We start from the raw sequence: 21,125 nt of genomic DNA, 5'->3' as shown, positions 1-21,125 counted from the left end.
GACATACACATACTGTGAACGATAAACTTCATCTCTTCCTAAAACTAGCTAAAAGAAGAAAAACGTAGAGAAGTCCCACAGGCTGGTGACTATATTCAGCATCCTGTACTCCTACTAACAACATGTACATTTTTATCTTGGAAACGCTAGAATGTTAGGGTGTATTCAGCCATGCCAGCCCTGCTCTTGACACTTGTACATACACCACCTCACCTTTCATCTCCTTCATTTGCAGCACAGTGATAAGAGCTGAGAACACTTTGGCTTTGGTTTTCTCCATCATCTGCTGATCTGCCTGTAGTACTCCCTCCAGAATCTGCGTCAAGGAGTTTATGATTTTATCCACAGAACCCAACTCGCTGACAACAAAAAGGGAGAGCTCTTCAGATTAGACAAGATCCCTCAATAAATATACTGGCTTGACTGAGCTGTGCGGATCATAAGTTATATGATCCACACAAATAAAAGCAGTTCTTCCAAGTAAACTTTAAGTCACCACCTGCATCTCACTAAAGACATTGCACAGTACAGTAAGAATGCAGGACTGATCATCACAACAGCTTTTTTTGATACACTTTTCACCAGCAAGCAGGAAGCCAAACCATAAATGTATTGTTAGAAGAGATTTCAGCAACAACCTACAGACATTTGCCATCCCAAAAGAGAATTCTATGATAAAGCTTCAGTTTCCGCCCCAAATCACTATGGGAATCTCACGAGTAAAACACTTAAACATCATGTCCCAAGTTTTCATATTTAGCAGTCACTAATAATTATCCAAACAAAATACCTACCTCTTCCACTGTTTGAGCAGAATCAGAAGAAGGGTACACAGCATAGACCCCAGCTGCAGACAGGAGACTGACACGGGAACTAGAAGCTAAGAAGAAATACTGCAAGAGTTACAGTTGCAATAGTCACTGTAAGAACACTTAAGAAACCCCCAGCCCAAGCACCACCACCAAATGACCAGGTCTGTTCTTCAACAGCTATCAGCATCGAGGGGACCAGAGCCAGGACCCTCTGCGGGGTCACTCAGTGATGACAAGAATGACACGTACAAACTAAAGTTTTATAAGCAGCTCATCAATGCAGGGAGAGAGACTTTGTTTCAGCCCAATTTCACAGGATCTAAAAAAACCTATGATGGCAAGCAGCTGCAGAAATAGCACTCCTCATAGATGAGCAATTGGGAAATTAAAGAACTGACAGGAAGCAGCACCTACCAAAACCTTGGTCCCATCTAGCACATCCAGAAACAATTGCTGATGAACTGCAGAATCAGTCAGATGCATTATATCCGCCTAAGATCCACAAAGACACAGATCAACCAAGCACAACAAAAGATGCACCTTCTTAGCAGTCCAACATCAATCTACAGTTTTAACTTGTTACTTTAAGAATCCACCAAATTTTATAGCTGCTGAATAATGCGGTTTTACAGAAACCACTGAAGTATTATACTAACAGTTGACAAAAAGTCAGCAATGACTGATTTCCCTAATGGTGCACCCCTGCCTCACTTGACTCAGCAAAATCTCTTCAGGATTACAGAATTACTTAAAATTGCTACAAAAATTACCTACTACCTCCCTCCTCTGCTCAGACAGACAATATGCTCATTTTGATCAAACACCAAAACACTGTCTACTCTAACCTCTTGTACCATGCTCGACCCAGCTTGTGTTGTAAGCACGTATACAAGAAAATTGAAAGAAAAACCAGTGAATTCTTCATTATGGCTTAGCTGGCCCTGAGAAGCTGACAATGTATTACTGAAAATGTTAATTTCAGATTATCATGAAAGATAAGAGGTAGCTCTTACATGGCTAGTAGAGATTATCAGCAGCATCCGCCAGGCCGAGATGAGCATCTGATACTCTGTCATGGAGGCACAGCTGCTGCCCTCTGTCTCTGCCACGTGATATGCCAGTAACTTCACATATTCTGACCAATAGGCAAAGCGTTTTTTGGTGGAGAAATTCTTCAGCGTGTCTTTCAGGGACTGATCCAGTGAGCCCCTGACCAAATCAAGAGGAGAAGTTATCTTCATTTATTCTTTGGTCAGAAAAGATACTTCTTCTGAGATTCAGGTGGGAAAGCGAAGGACACAGCTTGCAAGTGAAGGTTATTCCACATATTAGACCTGTGCAGGGAATCCCACTTTTTGCATCAAATGTGAAGGAAAAACATGATCCTTGAAGAAAATCTATGATTTTTTTTTTTTAAGCAGAGATTTTAGTTAATCCTGACTTTTCAACATACTGAAGGGCAGTTACGTTCAGGAAAACCAAATGAGTGGAAGAAAACTACTAAAATGATATTCAGCAATAAATACTGTATATTCTCATTCCAGGATACAAGGAAAATACTAACACTCTCACCTACAGGCTGCAAAAAGACTGTAACATCTCTTTCTGCAATTGGTGATTGCAAAAAACTCAAATGCACATTTGTGATTTGTTTATAAATCACTGTTCCTCCTGTATTTTCACAGGATTACGTGTACTTTGTCCCTCAAAGCCTGTGTGGTCTATCAAGATTTAACACACAAAGTTTAGATAATTGACAACTACAGGGACGAAGGAGAGACTACCAAAGACTCACTTGACAACATAGTAGATCTCCAAACAGATGATTTTCATGATTAAGGCACACGTATCCAAGACGCTGAGCTATAAAGACAAAAAAAAAAGCAGAATTTGAGCACGTAGATGCACAGGTTGAGTGGAATTCTGATTTACTCCTACCCATCTGCTCGCAGAGACTGATACTCAGTTTTGCAGGAGACTTGTTTCTCCCATGACAGCACCAGTTATGTCATTTGATCATGCACTGGTGATAATGAGGAAAGAATGCTGCGTTCAAAGCAGCACTCTGAGTGAGAGCACAGGACTTTCATAATGAAGGGGAAAACTCCTGCAGAAAGGAAGAACAAGAACCACCTAATCGATTCCTCTGGGATACCAGTCAGCCTGAGCTATGCTGGGGGAGGGGGGGGGGGAAAGGCAGATTTTCTTTTGCCAAACAGCACACGAGGTATAGTATGGATACACTACCGACAGCACATCTTCCAAAGAGTAAGTGTTACCGCAGATGCTAGGTAACATCTATTTTTGTTTCACATATGAATAAAGACCAGAGAATTTCAAAAGATAGCTCATGGCCATACAGTCTCTGCAAAGCCAGAAAGCATTCACTTTATCTCCTGCCTGTGTTTAAACCACTTGATCATACTTCCTTTTAGAAAACAGCAAGCAGAGGGAAGAATCACATACACCACTTAGAAACCTTTTCTGAGAAGTAGGTAACTACCTTCATTTTGTTTGGATGTAACTCACCTCTGATGATTCTGAAGGTGGAGGAAGGGTCCCAAAGAGGGGATTGGTTAAATTTTCCCAAAACTTTGGCCTAAAAGATATACACAGAAGTAAAATGAGTTCTCTCCCCCACACCACATGCCTAGCAGCATTTTGACCATTCCAAACTTCATAGAAAACATGCTTTGGTAAATACAAGCTCATATAGCTTTGTATAAAAGAAACAGAATAAAATGTATTTGCTTCTGAACAAGCACACATGGGCTTCTCGTCTTCTTTCCCAAGAGACTAATTTCAAAGAGACACTGCATACCCTTACCAGGGCACACAAAGACTAAGATGCAAATGTCCCTGAAAAGTCTGCTGAACCAAAGAAAAAGTGTTTGGGGAAAAAGGAAAGAAAATGCATTGTAGAAAAACAACAACTCACTTTGTCCTCAGAACTAGCATGGCGCTGTCTCGCCGGTCCTGCCACAGAGCATGCAGGAAGGCAATGGCAGCACGGTGCAGCAGCGGAGGGCACCAGTACCTCTCCTGCTGTTTGGAGTCTATCAGCTCTAAGACTACTTGGAGGCAACTCCACTCCCCTAAACTGAATTCCTAAAGCAAGACGAAACAAGAGAAGTTACGTCGCCACAGAACCACTGTGTAGGCACCTATTCAGGCAGAATGTGCTTGCTTCCACTCGAACAATACACAGACAAATAAATCTTAAATACATGATGCCATCATATATACTGTATAAGACTGCAAGGAAAGTAGTCATAACACAGGAGAGGAAAAAAATATTTTTAGAGGAGTAAATAAGCTATGTTAAGACTTTGTAAGATCAAGTGTCTTCAGAAAGTCCCAACCCAAGACAACCTTGAACTGCAAAGCACCAGAGTGAGTATTCTGGAAAACTGGTATTGTCCATTGTACCTCAGCCTTCAGCCTTCTCAGTGACTGGCCACTGTCAGAGTCAAGAGAGAGGGCCACAGGGATCTTTGGTCTGACTCAGCAGATATTCTTATGCTAATTTAGTATCTGCCTTGAAACATTGGGGAAAGTTTCTCTTTGGTTATAGGGAAAAGTGAAACTGGGATAGCAGCACACCCATTAACTGCAAGCACAAGCTGCATTTATCTTTACATTCAGCACATTGGGTTACATGTAAGAATTATCAGATTTTAGAGCCTAGTGCCATAAGACTGTTATGAAAGCTACAAGAAAAGACTAGTGAGTCCCTGCGCAAGTATCTGCTATCCTACCTTTGATCCATCACTGCCGTCCCTCACTTCCAAGTTCAGGAACAGCTCAATGAGCCCAGGTTGTGTCTCCACCGCAACTGTGAGGAACTCCAGTATCATGACCTTAATGCGCATGTCCTCAATCTTGCTCTGCAGGCGGGTGAGGAAGGCGTCACGGATGGCAGCAGCATCACTACCAAGGCAGGCATAAACAGACATGGGAGCAACCTGAAAAAGGAAAGAAACATCAGAAGCAAGAATAACCAAACTCTACAGAATGCTTTTTCTCTATATAAGGTGATTTGCATTTCAAATTGAAACTCCAAAATATTTTATATTGAACCTATGAACATATGTGAGGGAACTCAAAAGTAAGTTCTTGTCATTAAGCAGGAAGAAACCTGCAAAGTGATCCAAATTTTCCTCTTTGGCAATTCTGCTCTATCCCTCACCTGCTTCTCAAGGGTTATGACAAAACTGGATAAAACAAAAACAGTTTTGGAATAATGTTTCTTGAAATTAATAAACCCAGAGCTGGATTATACGCTTTAATAAAACTGCAAATACGTTCTCAGAAGTATAGTAGTCAAAAGAGCAAGTCTAAAAGGCAAAGTTGAAAGCTCCCAATAAAAACTTAAATGGGATTCTCTTCTCAATAAGATGTAAAAGTTCTAGTTAAGAAGGTGTAGCAATTCTATTTAAGAGTGTGACTTGAGAAAGTTACTCAACAAAGTGGAAAGAGATCAGCTGGAGGTGCAAATACTTTGCAGAAAGCACTCACCTCTCAGTGAGATGCTAAGTGACTTCTGAAACAGCAGAAGATTATGTTAAAAAACTAAGGGCCCTTTATGTGATTTTTAGTGTGCTCTAACTTACAGCTTTCGGTCCACACTACCTTCAACTGACTTGCATTAAGCTCCCTGATACAAAAAGCCCTGAAGTAATTATCTTTAAAGAATTTCAGTGGTGGAATCAGTCACAACATGAGAAGCAAAGGAGCAAGTGTGAGTCTCATCTTACCGTAGCGAGTCGTTTGAGCAACTGGATGGCCAGGCGTGGAAGTGCAGGGTCATGCTTGTGGTAGATGTATTTGGCCAAGACCGCAATAAGATTGTTTCCATGAGCACCTGGAGAGAACACAATTAAAATCAAAGAGAAGAAACTGCAACAAGATGCAACTATTTACCAAACAATGATTTCCATAGCAGAAGGTGAGAACTAGGTCAGTCTTCCAGAAGTGCAAGTGATGGGCCCAGCCAGAGGCACTATGGCAGCTGGTTTGCTATATTCTGTAATTACACCCATCTCATTACAAAGCAGCAAACAACAAGGCACACTTGCTTAATACTTCAGAAGCTGTCCCAGAGGAGAAGAATGCTTCAGAGGAAGGAGAATAAGCCTTCTGCCATCACTAGAAACCACTTCTTGGAACCTCGAAATCTTAACTACTGTTTATAAGGAGACACACTGACTATTTGCAAATAATAAAAAAAACCCCACAGCTTCCCAGGCTGCCCCCACAGAGAAATACCTACCATGCTGAGTAAGCGCCTGTTCTAATGGAGATACCACACTAGAGGGGGGTTTCAACCGGATGACATTATTGGTAACCGAGAACGCCAGCTTAACTGTTTGGATCAGCAGTTGACCTTGGCCTTGCGACTCATCACTGCATTTCCAAAAAGAAACCAAAGTCAGCAACTGTGTTGACAACCAACATTTATTACTTGCACAACATCAAAGAGGAAATTCTATACTCTGTCAGTCGGGGATTGCAAGACATTTTTACTCAGACTGTCATGTCAACACGTACAAGTGGCTGACACACAACCCCCGACAAAACCACAAAAAATACTGCCTTCCCAGCCCGAAGTTTTCAACATCGAACAAAAAACAGCCCAACAGCCTATTGTCACTTTTCCCTTTTTGGGATACAGAGATTTAAAATGTGTAAAGACAAAGGGAGAAACATTTACAGAACCAATCTCACAGAAATTATAGTGTATCAGAACTGGATGAAGAGATAAAACCGGTTTTAAGTCTGGTGTTTTCCTAAGATTTTCCTTATCAGGTAAGCATTCTCAAGAGACATTAAAGCGAAAAACATTTCTCAAACAGGTCTCACTTTCTCATTAACAAGTCTGGATTGCCTTCCAGACTTGTTTTGAAAGAAAAAAATGGCAGACTCTCTCAGAAACAACCTGCTAGCAAGTTTGGCTGGCTGTGTGTTAAGTAAGGTTGGCCAGGAAAAGAGAACAGAGGGAAGGAGAGAGATTCAACCACAGCTAAAGCAAAAGATTCACGCCTCAGTGAAAGCCATATAAGGAACTTCAAAGACGCTCAACACTGGAAACGTCGTCAATACTTCCAGAGTACTTCACGCTGCCTTCTGAACCACCCTGAAAGGACTGATCATCCCCCCAGCACTTCCAAAATTACAGTTCAAGCTTTATGACAATTTATTCATGAACATAGCTACATCTGAACTCATGTTACTTGAAGACACAGAACTTCTAACATGGCCTCTAGTCTTCTCTCTTCCAATTCACTTATACAATCTCATAAACTGCATTGAAGTGAATTCTTTATTAAAAAATTGTAACTGCTAGCAATGTTAAATAACTGAACACATTTACACCCACCAGCATACTCCAAACATCATTTAGAAATAGCAAACCATAACAACTGCATGAAATGGATAGTGTACAGCAAACACTACACGCAGATCTGGAACAAACCAGGCTTGTTCCTCCAGACTATATGAGGCAAGCTGCCGTGGCTAGCCACTATGCCCACTCCCTGTTAAATGCAATCAATTAAAGCTTCCTTTCAAATATTATCATTTGCTCCCTTTCTCACACTACTGAAATGAAACACACCACTCACCTACTAGACTGGGAGGCCATTACCATATCGATGGTGTCCACACCGATCCCCATGATGTTAATGACAGCCTGCCCTGCTTCAGTGTTGGCCAGGCTGAAGATGCACAAGGACTGGAGGCTGGGGCCATTGCTGCAAGACACAAACAGCACAGGACATCATCACTACAAGCACCTGCAGGATTTTCCCCATCTAGCACTTCGGAAACTACCAGAAAGTAATCTCTTAATTTCTACACACCCACTGACCCCTACTTTATTCCCCCTTCTACTTTCTTCAGAGTGGATACACCAGATAAGAAAGCAGATGGCACACTGTCCCAGGACATCTTTTTACTGCTTTCTCTTTCTTCAGCAGGTGTTCTAAAAACCAATGTCCCTAGTCTTTTTCTACCCTTCCTGTACTCAGTAACACTGAAAAGAGCTGAAACCAGCACTACACAGCCATGCCAGTTCATTCCTAGTCGTATACATTCAAAAACAAACAAAAGATAGTGACAGAGCCACGCTGCACTGTAAGCCAGGCTAGTGCAGATCTGAAATCACCTGTCTTACCTGCTGCGAGGATCCATTTCAGGGCATAAATTCAGTATAGCATGGATCAGCTGCAGAATAAGGCATCCTAAAACAGAGATAAATGGACTGCTCAGTTCAGGAAGATCTATTGTCTCGTTCTTAATATTTTCAACCTAACCACAGCATCTAGGAATACTGACAGACATACAAAGCAAATCCCAAATGCATGCTAGAAAAGGTATGATAAAAAAAGGAAGAAATATTCACGCATACTGTCTGAGAAGACAGGCGATCCTTTTTATCCCCCCCTCCTCCTTTGCCCCGCTTCAGCATCCTTACCAATTTTCTCTCTCACTCCATGAGAGTTGTAACGCCATTTGTGGTAATTTGGTAACATCTCCTTCAGGACAAACACAATGCAAGGCACGAGTCCTTGGCTCTGGGTGCTACCAAGTTGTCCCTAGGAGAAACATATATGTTACTGTTCCCCTTCTGGTTAAAAAGACAAGAAACCTTTTGCAGGAAGATAGGCGACATGTCTTTAAGAGTGTGAGAAAACTACCAAGCACGGGGACATAGATTTACAAGCCACTTGTATTCTTTCGTAGATCACATGAATCAAAACAGTTTTTTGAAAGAATCACACTACAGCGAAAGCACAAACAGCAGAGTGCAGAAGGGAGCGTCAACCAATGATTACTCATAGAGACCTGCTGCACAGGGGATCTCAGTCACGGCTGTGTTTCACTCTCCCATCGAAACAGCCTACAGCTGAGTTCACATGCAGACCACGCCAGAAGCACTCACCCGGACAAGAGTTGTGATCAGGTTCAGGAAGGAGATGGTAACGCTGTACTCGCCTTGAGGCTGTTCTATGCTCATCAGTAAGTTTCCATAGCCCCCAGCATTCATCCCCTCTGCACTGCAAAATGAACAAAAGGGTTTATTACATGAATAGCAGGACTCTGACAGGAGTTAGAGATGTCTGATGCATAGATTTCACATTGGCAAAAAGTTCTTATGATGGGTTATGAATAGGTTAGGTAAAAAAAAACAAAAAAACGGGCTGGGGGATCATGAATACCTGATCATGTGATTCATACTGGACACTGGATTGGCAACAAACGGTAAGAACCCTGTATGGTGAAGGTCAGTCCAAACCTGCAAGAGAAAAAGTACAGATATTCCCTCTCATTCACATCTACATGTCTACTAGGTCTCAAACCCAGCAAACCCAGAAGGGTCACCTCCTCACCTTGGCTGGCACCCGAGCAGCCAGTACTGTCAAACAATTGACACAAGAAGCAATAACATCCACAGGAGGAGAGATTACAGTTGTTAGCCTAGGAAAAAGAAATATTATGCATAAAAAGGACTGCCATCTGTGGTCTAGCCTATATACCGTTGTTTGGATCAAAAAAGCTTCTGTCTCCCCAAAGTACACAAGTATAAAACCTAACTAGGTAAATACAGACATCAGAGTCTGCACTTTCAGTCTAGACTTCCCAACTCCCCCTCACACCTGAGTCAGATCAATTTACTGCTAGAGGCAAGGCTGGCAAGACAGCAGACTGTCACAGTGAACAATAATTATGCAGCAGAACATCAATTCCCAGGCAGTTAAGACGAGAGAAGAGTTAGTAAGTAAAACTGTTTTAATACTTGGAGTTACTGCTCTAACTATATGTTTTATTCCCCTTTCATGCAAACATAGCTACCAACAAAAAATGCCTTTAAATGGACAAAATTGAACAACATTCACGAAAGAAGGAGAAGGGCCACTCTGCTGCATCGAAGCATTGAACAGTGTGTAGCCAGAACACCAGTCTTGGGGAATTCAAGCCTTCAGAACTGAACACCAGTCTTGGGGAATTCAAGCACTGAGACACACTTCTTGCAAAGCTCTTGGCAAAATCAGTAATCAGCCATTCTTCCAGCTCGTTATATCGTCTCAGGTACCTCCGCTGTTAATGTCTTCAAGCCAGTCAGTGACTTACCTCTGCAGGAGCATGTAGATTCGCGACGTGATTGGCAGAAGGCAATCTGCTATTGATACATCAGTGCTGATAACTTTATGAACCAGATCAATTATTGGCTTGACTCTCTGGCAATGCTGAATCACATCTGGGTGAAGAAAACGAACACTAGAATGCGAAATCGTACTTAAGCAGTAATCAAACCTGGAGCAACGTGCATTAATCTTGCCACACATCCCCATAATCATTCCATATACCAAAACCATTTATTTTATCTATCTCAACTTCTCTCTCATCTAAAATTTATCTCATCTCACTACATGCTCTTGGCCTTTTTCAGTGAATTTTACAGTATTATACTAATAATTAAAAAATCAGGTTTCTGGGAAAGTATTCCATGCCCTTCCAAAAGTATTCAGAGCTGTTCAACCTTACCATTAACCTCAAATTGATACCAATTAACAATTACTTATTCTCTTTTATACTCCCAGCCTGTCTCACCCGCTGTCGATACAACATGGAGCAGCATCTCAATCTCGCAGGTAAACAGTGTCCAGCTGCTGTAGGAATACTCCCATCGTACCAAATAAGCCTGATCATCCAGCATCACTTGGCCCACTGTGCCCTGAGGTATCCGCAGATTTGTTTGACCTAATCCTAAAGATTGAAGAAGATTGAAATAGTCACAAATTTACCCGTGACTTAGAAGCCAGATAAAGAACTAAATTCCCCAGAGCATTTCAATACGAAAAGGTTAAGTGCAGTTTCCTTACCAAGAGGATAGAGGAGCTTTGGAGCTTGTCTTCGCCAAAGTGTGCCATCTTCATGAGAGATCACATCAGGAGGTTTATGCTTGTACAGTTCAATATAGAAGGACATTTTATCCAGGAAACTGTATACCTGCATACAGAGAGAGCTTAAACAATACAGCCAAAGAATCAGATCTTCTTAAAAATTAATCAACCAGGTCATTTCCAGGAATAGACAAGTTTCTTGATGCAGACAATATCCTTCTAATACGTCAACCCTACCAAAACATTGTTAGACAGCCCACACATGCAGACAAGTCTCATCTAATGAATCAGGAGCTTCTTAGGAGTAAAGTACAACCTGAAGAATTAGGCGCTATCTTAATCCTTGGCCATTAGAGTTGAAAAGTTTTCTAAAAGCCAGAAAACAGTGTCCTGCAACAGCACAGGACTAAAAAGGAGCCCTGTCTACTGTTCTTTGACAAATGCTTAATGTCTGTTATCTAAGATTGCCATCGAGATAACCACATGTAAGGAGAGAAAGAATCACACAGCATTATCACATAGCATGTCTTGAAATAAATCATCTCCCAAACAGCGAAACCTGTACCTTTTTTGCAGTAGATTTATCAGATACAAGGGCTTGGAGCAGCTGAAGGAGAGGAGTAAGAAGATGTGGGAACATCCCACACACACTGTCCAGGATAATACCCAGACCTGCAGTAGGTTCCTGGTGATGGAAACAGAAAACAAATGTTGTGTAACCAAAAAGAAATGCTACAATGGTCTCAGTATAGCACAAGGATACTGTTCCTTTTTAAGTTGTACATTTAACATTAATCATGCACAGAAGTATCACTCCAGTCCTTGCCCAGACTAAAGCATTAGGCAGTGTGCAAGTATAAGGCAGGAAGTAAGACTATAATGCATTACATATCATCCTAATTCTGTGACAACAACAAAAATAAGCATGATGCTTTCGCCAGCAGTTAGTTCAGTCCTTGCAACCCCAGCCCTGGTTTAAACTATCACCTATATTAAAACTTGTTCCAGTATCCTTCAAGAGTAAAGCCAAGGCTGTACCTAAAAGGCAGGAAAGGGCAAAAGTAAATCAAAGATAGATACAAACAAGCACTAGCTCCTCAGGTCCTCCTAGAATCTAACTAAATAAATATGAGTCTGTTTCTTTCCTAAAAGGGTATCTTTTATCAGGTTTTAGTTATAAGCAAGGTAGGTCAAAGAAGTTGCCAACACACTCACCGTCTTCCAGAAGAGCTGAGGAATGCTGGAAGCTGCCAGAACTTCACATGCAGCATCAATTATATCCTTCAAAGGAAGGGAGGATGGAGAAAATAAAAGTTACCTTACACAGGGGTATTTTTACACCCCAAACAAGTTCTGCCACATCTTTGGAATTTAAGTTTTTATGTTTACCAGCCAAGATGTAATTACTTCCTCTAGTCAAAACAGAAAGAAACACCCAACACACCTGAACCCAGAACACACAGCCAGCCTAAAGCCATGCTCCTTATCATGAATGAACTGGCCAGGACAAATACGTCTGCCATGTTTGCAAAGTGCTGTATGATGTCTTCTCAAACTTGGAGATGGAGTATGTATTATTTCCGTTACTTTGGAAATAACACATCAATGATTAGTTTCAAATCCATAGGACTTCAAGTGCAAGATACGCTCTTTAACTAGTAATCGGCCAGTCTGCAGAGGTGTTTACTAAGTTTGCATTGAGTAAATGCAGTAGGAAAAACAGCAAATCACTCTTTTAGATCTATCCAAGTCACAAAGTTCGCAGTCTCAAATGCAGGATTACAATCTAACAATACTAATTAGTATCAGTTATGACACGTTATCTTAAATTAGGTAACAGATGCAATGAGCTCTGGACGCTTACCTGCTGACTGCCCAACGTATGTAATTCCAGTGACGTCAGGACAAAGGAAAGAAGTCCATAAATACACATACAAGCTGTGCTGGCTGTACACTGCAAAGATAGAATACACAAGACCATTAAAACTACAGAACACACTGTAACTGTACTCAGTCTGCTTTACAAACTGAGTAACCACCTTTTTCAGACGTCCTTGCTGCAGCCAGCAGAGGGGCAGCAAAACAGGAAGCAGTCATTAGTTCAGCTCCACATTAACATGAAATATTTCACCGAAATGTGAAATCTTGCCACTACCGTTATAATGAGAAATGCCTTCCAAACATCAAAAAAAGCAGCACTCGGTGTTCACATAAATCAAAAGGATTTGCTTTTGCTGGCTTCTGCCTACAGAGTAGTTCATTCTCACACACAGTATTGTCTAACGAAACCACATGCAGAGAGTAGTGCAGAGTTAAATGATCTAATACTCAAGATCCACACTGGCAAGCACGCTTACAGAGGCAAATCAAAAAATGTGATTAAATGCAGTCTACTCTGCTCAAAAGAGATGTAGTTCCTCAATTTACAAAAGCTTTTTTTATTCTTTGCGTGTAGAAATCTGTTTCATTTCAACCTGATTTCTGATCTTCACTGAAAGAAAGTATGATGATAAAACATGCTTTACTGCATCCTCTGCTTAAAACCAGATTTAGTTTGAAAGAACATTGGTTCAAAATCATCTGCTTCCCATCATACCTCTACATCACTAGCAGTTAAAAGCCTTCAAAAACTTATATATATGATTATAAGAAACTCACATTCTTCCCCCCACTGCTCAGCGATCGTAGAAGCTTTGTCAGATACTGGAAAACATTCAGCTGGATGGCAGTGCTGCCCATTCTCCTGATAACGTTTGTTGACTCCTCTGGGCTTACAGTGTGACGGAGCAGAGCCCAGGCCAAAAGCACTGGAGCGTGATGCAAGACATCCCCTAACTGCAGCAGCTGACTGTCCATCTCCTGTGCAGAGACAACACAAAAGCAAAGTAACTGAGCTCTTCTGAAAGAAGTTCATACTCGGTAAGCATAAAGCTGATTGCGTCTTCTTGCTAACAGCTACCTTTCCCTTGCAGACAATCATTTCAATCATGCAACAGACCAAATTATATACTTGCAGCTTTGGTCTGTTTTTCTCCATGGTTTAGTGACTGTCTTTGCACACACCTTTCTTTAGACAAAGGCCCAGAATAACCAAGGAAATGTAAGGGGGAGAGGAATTAATTTGGTTCTTATTCACCCTACAATGTTATGCAGATGCTAGTTCCTACACTTTGTCAACAAACCCAAGCATCAGAAACTTACAGACCCAATCTTTAAACAGCCTTGCTTCAGTATTCACAGTAAATTCTGTATTGTTAGGCCTGACGAGGGGTCACTGTCAGCGCTTTACCTGGTGGATACGCTCATTGTTAGCTAACTTGTGCTCCTCCGTCCTGTCATCCAAAGCACGCTCATGGAGGGAGTCAATTTCCATGCCTTCCACCAGAATAAGAGCACTAAAGTAGCTACAAGCAGGAAAAGAATAAAAACAACTAGGTCAAAAACTTTAAGAAATCAACTGGGTTTTTTTAAATAATAAGTGGTCAAAAAACAACCTTTAGTTTGCTTTTGTTCAGCTGTTCTTTGAAGCAATAAGAAATTACATTAAATTAACAGCAGGTAATCCACATTTTGTCTTCAAATGCTAGTATATGACAGATTACAATCTTCAGAACTACCGTTTCTGGTTGAACAGACAAAAAGTGGTCACTGAAATTTGAAGATACCTTTCCCACCTTTGTAACACCTGGCAGGATTTTCATTCCCCTTGGCTGCAGCTCGGGTTATGTCCCATGCAGCAAAATGAAGACATCACTGCCATTTTTTGTAAGCAGGCTACCAGCACAGGACTGCGAAGACATCATTTCACGTTGCCACTAGACCATCTAAGATGGAGCGGCACTGTGTCTTCAGTGCCATTCTTGGCAGAGGCAAGATTACACACCAGATTAAAGCTAGTGTATGGACACCTCTCTAGCTGGCAATCACACTTTCACTATTACACAAATCTCCAGTGTGACCAGAAAAGCTATTTTGCCTTCATCACAATAAGCTCAGCTTGAAATAGCGGTGATTTTAAAAGGCAGCAGAAAGAACGGTAAGTACTTTTTTTAGAGAGGAAAACAATTGTTTCGTTCCATACTGGCTTCACAAATATACATGATACTTACCCAATACGATCCACCAGGTGATCCATGCTCTCATCTACCAAATGTCTGTTGGTTTGTCTAGTGCCAAATCCCTGTTCTTTGAACATCTTTGCAAATGCCAGAAGCTCATCAGGTGCCATTTCAAAGTATGCATAGTAGAGGAAGATGACTTCCAGGAGCATGGACTGTTCACGGAGGCATTGCACAAACCAACGGGAAACCTGACGTTCTGTCTGCACAAGGAAAAGTTCTACCATCATATGTCGAAGCTCGCAGATCAGTCAAAGCAGTCAGAAACTGAGGAGTGCTGAAGCATTTCAACAGCGCGTGTAGCCAGCGATTTGCATCAACAACAAGGAAAGCCACTGTAAATACAGAGTGTGCTGATGCAGAGCAATTATGAACACCTACACATAAATGGATCTGTTAGCTGAAGGCTATCAATGGATTTATTAAAAGGAACAACACGTTCCGTACAACTCTTCATTTCCGAGTAAAAGTGTGTTCTGTTAGAGAGAAAACAAATTTTAGGTTTCTTGGACGAGGAGAAACATCCCTTTTAACTGCATCTGCACATATGCATTTTCCAGTACACTACATACAAAGAAAGACTTTAGAAGTTTGATAAATGATAGCAAGAAACAAAATACCATGAGATTTCCATGTGTTTCCCATGTAGGAGCTTCTGCTTTGTACAGTGCTTCAAACTGTTTCCGGTAATTAGGAACTAGGTCCTTCTCCAACTTTTCAACACACTGTAAGTACTGTGCCTTAAACAAACAAACAAATTAATGAACTTCTCAAATGCACACTCACGTGCTTTTTACAATCACAAGTGGACATTAACACACACCTTACATATTTAGCCTATTTCAATGACTTCACACTCAGGAAAAGGTTCCTGTACTCACTGTGTAAGGGTGCCTCTCATCCTGAAAATACGTGAGTAGATGGAGGACACAGCGCAGAATGCAGATCCTCTCATCATAGTAATAGTCAGCAAGCTGTGAATATACAGTGTCATTGATATCACTTTGCTATAGCATTCAACTCCCACACACTTTCCTCTCCCACACACTGCCAAGGCCTTTATCACAAGAATATACAGTGCTCAAACATTACTACACATGGAGTTTCAACTAAGCAGTTTTTAAGTTATCTGGAAAAAAAACCCCACCTTAATTAACTTTAAAGACCTCAATAAAACATGCCCATAGGGACATGTCTGTACTTACACTGCTAAGTGAGAAAACTAAAAAAAGAAAGGCAAAGAGACAGAGAGATGATTTCTCATTCCTCATCCTTCTTATCCTCTGTCAGATATGATTATCAGTCTCCATTTCAGAGTTGTCACTTCAGACAATAAAATATAAAACCATAAGCTTTGGAAAACATGGGAGCATACGCCTGCCCATCTAAATTCCCTGATATTAAGCCCGGAATTTCCTTTCTGTAGCAACTTCTAACACTGTTCAAATCTTTATGCACATCCCTCTATTTCAGAAGCATCTTCTAAAATCTGTTCTTTTTTATGAAGGAATACTTCAATTATTCCAAGATTTTCTGGATCCATAGAAATAAAGTTGGTTCTCTGTCAACAGGTCTTTTCAACAGAAAATACAAATGGAAATTACTAACCTTCAGCATCAGAGCTTGACTCTGCCTTTCATCCTGAAGAACTGTCTGTATACAAAACACAACAAAACAAAGAATTATCTACTTCAGAAATACCTACTGACAAAATACACACTCACAAAAAAAAAAAAAAAAAGACTGAAATAAACAGAAGTCTATCTTTTCTTTCCATTTCTTTTGGAAAGACAGAGTCCAAAAATACAAAACCAAAACACCCATTTGTAAGTACGCATTTGTTCTTCATCTCTACCCACTCTCTTTCACAAATCTGTAGTTTTCCTGTATTCCTGTGACAGAGCGAGGATCTGAGTTCCTGCAGAGAGGTCCAAGCAGGAAGACATACTAGAAAGTTAGGCCTGGATATCTGCTATCTTACTTCCTTAGAGCAGCACTTGAGCATTCCAGGTTCAGAGAAGAAATTCCACAAAGTCATTTCCAGATCAGAACTCAGACTAACATGTGGCCATATGCATCAACAAACTACTGGTATTAAGCAAAGACATGGAGTAAATAGAACATAAATGGGAGCTATGGACCTTCAGTGAGTCCCTTGTTCCTCTGTAATCCTCTTGAAGATAACACTGTAACAACTGTACGCTCTGCTCTTCATCCAGACCCTGAAAAAAAAAAAAAAGAGATGCTTTAAAATGAATGAAGGGCAACAGAGTTCATTAAAGATGCAGATTCTCTCCAAACATTCAGGCAGCTCTCCTCTTCAAAACAAATAACTTCCAAAATACGCTAGAAGAAAAATTTTTGCATCGGGCAGATGCTTGCTTCAGTCAGCACTTCTGTTTAAAGCAAAATACATAAGCTTTCATGTCACTTAGATGTAGCCGATTTAACTACAGCAAAAGGAAGATATCGGTGATCTTAAAAAAAAAAAAAAAAAGTACTGCCACCAGTCACCAAATTCCTACCTCTGGCTTGAAGGAACATAACCTTGCAAGTAAGCTGACAGTATTTTCAAATATGGCAGCTGGTTTAAGTGACATCAGTCTTTAACTGAGCAGTTTCTGATGTCTTGAAAGAACCCAAGAAAGACCAAAAGTGGGTGACTGCAGGGCCCTTTGCAGCCGAAGGGGGTGTTAGCCAGGAAAACTGAGGCATCTCAAGGTCACTAATCACTTTTTAAAATTTTTACCTACAGCCCCAACATGTACTTCTGACATCCTTTAGATTATTTTGAAGTGAAAGGAATTTCAGTTTGCCCCTATTCAACGTTAAGAAGTTTACTTAAATAACAGAATCCCAATAACAATACATTCCAACTGCAGGGGAAAAAAACCACCAGAATAGCACCATCACTCACCAAAAACTTGCTGACCCTCAGACCCAACTCTTTTAGTGGAGCAGCTACATCTTTATCAGCTTTTATTTTTTCTGCGGAAGTTGTACTAAAGAAAAAAAGAAATTTTAGTGATGAAAAATGCATCAATCTCAAGAATGAACTAACGAGGCTCAATTTCAAAGTTCTCAGTTTTATCAATTTAAAACTAACACTTGCTTTTTCCTCAATGGCCTTTCAATATCTCATGCAACAATATTCTGTAATCTTCCCACCAGACAAAACGTTGCTCACAATTGTCACTATAATAAATGTAGGCTATATGCATTCCACCTTCTTCAGTGAGGGAATCTGGATGTCTTTCTGGGATGACTGCGAGTCAAGAGGAGTCGCTTCTCCACAGGCTGCACACTCCTGCATCATCGCTGCAGCTCAGCAGAGGTAAGAGTTAAGAGCTACCTAACATTAGTAATGACAGCAGAAACTGCTCTTACTTCTTTCTGGTCTCTGTATTCCAGGCCCAAAAATGTTATGTGGACTAAGTATTTTCTCTTACTATTCTTCTTCTGAAATCTCAAGTCATGCATGAAAGTAAAAATCTATTTTTATGTAATCAGAGAGAAATATTCAACATGTTCCCCTACTTATTAGGAGACCCCATTTTAGAGGTTAATTTCTAAAATCAGGCAATTACTATACCTGGGCGGCTTATAGTATGAAAGTCCCTCCAACAATCTCTGCCAGTGCTTGTTCAATTCTGTCGCAATCTGTGCCTAAAAAAAGAACCAAATGCTACTGAACAGTTTCCTCAACATGCACTGCTGAGTATCAGACTTGTTAAATTTAAGCAAAGCAAAGAAATTCCACCACCAAAAAGAGACAGGAATAAGAAAGAGAAGCATCTACAATTCAGACTGATCCAAGGTGCATATCGTATGAGAAAGCTCGCTGCCTTGCCTGATCACGGGAAGGGAGAGGAACTAGGAGGCAGCGGACTAGGTTCAGAAACATTTGGATTTCCAACCTCTTTGCAAATTCTTAAAAGCACAGGCTCCATCCCAGCAAATAAGGAAGCAGACTGTACCACTCATGGATACCCCAGGCCAGCCAGTCTAGAAAGCAGCACTTGTGTCTGCTCCAGAAAAGGAACCGCCTTTTCACATATAACCTTCCAGGCAGTTCATGAAGCAGCTACAAACAAGGAGTGGAACAATGAACAAACAGCGGAGACAGAGAGAAAAAGAAAAAATCCCACTGAGAAAGAGAAAAAAGCAGCAAAACATATTTTCACTGGTCATTCAGTGACAGGCAAACCTGCTTAGGAAGACACGGACTTACTGGTTCTCTTAAAGCTGATCTGCCCAGAAGAATTGTCCACAATTCTCTGCTGCTTCTGTATACAAAGGGAAAGGTGAAGAGTATTTTAACGATGAACACTAGTTCAGGCCTCCATTTAGATTACACCTTTTCAAACCTGCCATTAAGTCAGAGCAGATCACACTGCAATATAAGAAAACTGATTCAAGGAACATTAGTTTTTAGCTGACCAGTTTCAGATGTCCTGGGAGAACCCAGGAAAGACCCAAAGAGGGCAACAACTGATATAGCGAGACTCACAAACTCATGTTAAAGAAGCATCACGTTTATACTGGTTTATTAGCTCAATTTGATTTTGCTACTTGGACGTCTGAGGTTAGTTAAAACAAACTTAATAAAAGTATACAGCAATATTTTTTTCAGTTACATCCGATGCTCTCCTCTAAACAAATTCTTCCATAACAGTTTCATCCTTCACTCTAAATGGAACATAAAACTGTGTGAAATGAAAAACTGCAACACCTGTACACAAGGTAGAATGATTTGCCGCAGGTCTTCAGAACATTTACCCTCAGCTTCTTGTTTCTTCCTGAGAACTCTAGAAAAGCCAGTCTGCACTACAAGGTATTACAGATAAAATCCTGACCCTGGCCTTCACATCCAGAAAAATGAGTGTCCCTACAACAGTTCTGAAACATGATGTTTGCCAAAAAGAATATTTCGAGAACACAAAGGATGATTTGTTGGCAATGTAACACAAATCAGGAGTTACACACCCCAGCTCCCCACACAAAGACTGTCTGCAAAGGCAGTAACACTCATTAACTTATTTTTAGAATAGCATCATCAAAATAACGTACTGTGGCAGTGAAAGTCATCTGCAACTTGTGACACATGGTGCCACTTACATGATAAGACCTATTATTTCCAGTACACCTATCAACATAATTCCTCCCTGCTAATTCCTTGACAGTTACGTGCACCTCCCTGTGCATAAGCTAACGAACCTCTCCTGACTCAGGTAGCCACCAGCTGCGGGTGCACCCTCTCCAGCACCGAAAGGCCAAGGAATTTTACCAAGAAAGGAATGGCTATGTAGAACCGAGCACCAGCCCAGCAGAGCTAGACCTTCTACTTTCCGCTCCCTCCCAACCTCTTCTGCAAACACAGCTGGCCACGGTTGGTTGCCGGTTCGTTAATTAGACTCCAAGACAGCTAAGGAAGGAAAGCTCTCTTCATGCGACCACACGTCACCGCAGTGATCTTGTCCCCATTAGGGCTTACAGATGTTAATTTAATAAGAATTAGATATCCAGGCACACTCCAGCCTGAAAATGTTACAACAAATGTCAAAAAAAGTGCTCAGCACAAACGATGGCGCCGATCCAAAGCGATGAGTGGCCCTGGGATCCGTCGAGGAGCTTCCCTCGCCCCTCTCCACAGAACCATAGCGCGGTGGGGGTTGGAAGGGACCTCTGTGGGTCACCCGGTCCAGCCCCCCCGCCGCAGCAGAGCCACCCAGAGCAGGATGATTGTTACATTCGCAAACAGCTGTCCGCCAGGTGGAAACCAACCCCTGCAGGCCCGGCTCCCACCGAGGGCGGCTGCGGGACGGGGCCCGGCCCAGGCCCGCGCGAACCGAGGCCTCAGCTGGGCCGAAGAGCCGGCTCTCACCGCATCCTGCCTCACGTCTCCTCTTCCACCACATGGCAGCACAGAAGAAACGCAAAATCACATAAAAGTCACGGCTGACACCCAAATTCAGCCGCCTGAGGAGGGAGTGGGGGCCCGCGGGGCCCCTCAGCGAGGGACGGGGCGGGGCCTCGATGGGTGCGCGGGGGGCGGGGCCAGGCCGGCGCGGGCCCCGCTGCCGTTAACCCTCCCCGCCCCGCTCCCCCGCCCCCCCCGGAGCGGGGCCAGCGCGCAGCGAGGAACGAAGCCGCCCCCACCTCCCCTTCCCCTCCCGCACGCCCCGCCGGGTCCCCCTACCTCGCGCACAGCCCGCCCGCCGCCATCTTCGCTCCCCTCTCACGTGACTCGCCGCGCGGCGTCGGCGGCCCCCTCCTCCTCCTCCGCCCGG

General features: G+C 42.0%; 1 protein-coding gene across 2 annotated transcripts in view; it reads right to left on the bottom strand.

The window, feature by feature from the left end:
• NUP188 (nucleoporin 188) overlaps positions 1-21,092 on the bottom strand; it is a 29,565-nt gene extending 8,473 nt beyond the window's left edge. The window contains exons 1-33 of one of the 2 annotated variants that reach the window (XM_075439334.1): positions 21,035-21,092; positions 19,067-19,121; positions 18,428-18,501; positions 17,753-17,837; positions 16,977-17,057; positions 16,444-16,488; positions 15,717-15,809; positions 15,456-15,575; positions 14,827-15,038; positions 14,007-14,121; positions 13,376-13,576; positions 12,582-12,671; positions 11,933-11,998; positions 11,283-11,402; positions 10,697-10,823; positions 10,425-10,580; positions 9,945-10,071; positions 9,203-9,290; positions 9,032-9,108; positions 8,755-8,869; positions 8,287-8,407; positions 7,987-8,053; positions 7,436-7,564; positions 6,085-6,218; positions 5,570-5,676; positions 4,571-4,777; positions 3,751-3,920; positions 3,342-3,411; positions 2,608-2,675; positions 1,826-2,021; positions 1,227-1,304; positions 795-880; positions 214-359 (exon numbers count right to left, since the gene is read on the bottom strand). In XM_075439334.1, the coding sequence (XP_075295449.1) occupies positions 214-359; positions 795-880; positions 1,227-1,304; positions 1,826-2,021; positions 2,608-2,675; positions 3,342-3,411; positions 3,751-3,920; positions 4,571-4,777; positions 5,570-5,676; positions 6,085-6,218; positions 7,436-7,564; positions 7,987-8,053; positions 8,287-8,407; positions 8,755-8,869; positions 9,032-9,108; positions 9,203-9,290; positions 9,945-10,071; positions 10,425-10,580; positions 10,697-10,823; positions 11,283-11,402; positions 11,933-11,998; positions 12,582-12,671; positions 13,376-13,576; positions 14,007-14,121; positions 14,827-15,038; positions 15,456-15,575; positions 15,717-15,809; positions 16,444-16,488; positions 16,977-17,057; positions 17,753-17,837; positions 18,428-18,501; positions 19,067-19,121; positions 21,035-21,060 (3,652 nt within the window). In that variant the 5' untranslated portion in view covers positions 21,061-21,092. Of the gene's footprint in view, positions 1-213; positions 360-794; positions 881-1,226; positions 1,305-1,825; positions 2,022-2,607; positions 2,676-3,341; positions 3,412-3,750; positions 3,921-4,570; positions 4,778-5,569; positions 5,677-6,084; positions 6,219-7,435; positions 7,565-7,986; positions 8,054-8,286; positions 8,408-8,754; positions 8,870-9,031; positions 9,109-9,202; positions 9,291-9,944; positions 10,072-10,424; positions 10,581-10,696; positions 10,824-11,282; positions 11,403-11,932; positions 11,999-12,581; positions 12,672-13,375; positions 13,577-14,006; positions 14,122-14,826; positions 15,039-15,455; positions 15,576-15,716; positions 15,810-16,443; positions 16,489-16,976; positions 17,058-17,752; positions 17,838-18,427; positions 18,502-19,066; positions 19,122-20,719; positions 20,847-21,034 lie in introns of those variants that run through there. The other variant, XM_075439335.1, reaches the window with a different exon arrangement.
• Positions 21,093-21,125: the final 33 nt, after the last annotated feature.

The sequence above is a fragment of the Opisthocomus hoazin genome, chromosome 19, assembly GCF_030867145.1.
Source record: "Opisthocomus hoazin isolate bOpiHoa1 chromosome 19, bOpiHoa1.hap1, whole genome shotgun sequence".
NCBI classification, from domain to species: domain Eukaryota; kingdom Metazoa; phylum Chordata; class Aves; order Opisthocomiformes; family Opisthocomidae; genus Opisthocomus; species Opisthocomus hoazin.
This window is presented reverse-complemented; position numbering and strand designations above follow the sequence as displayed.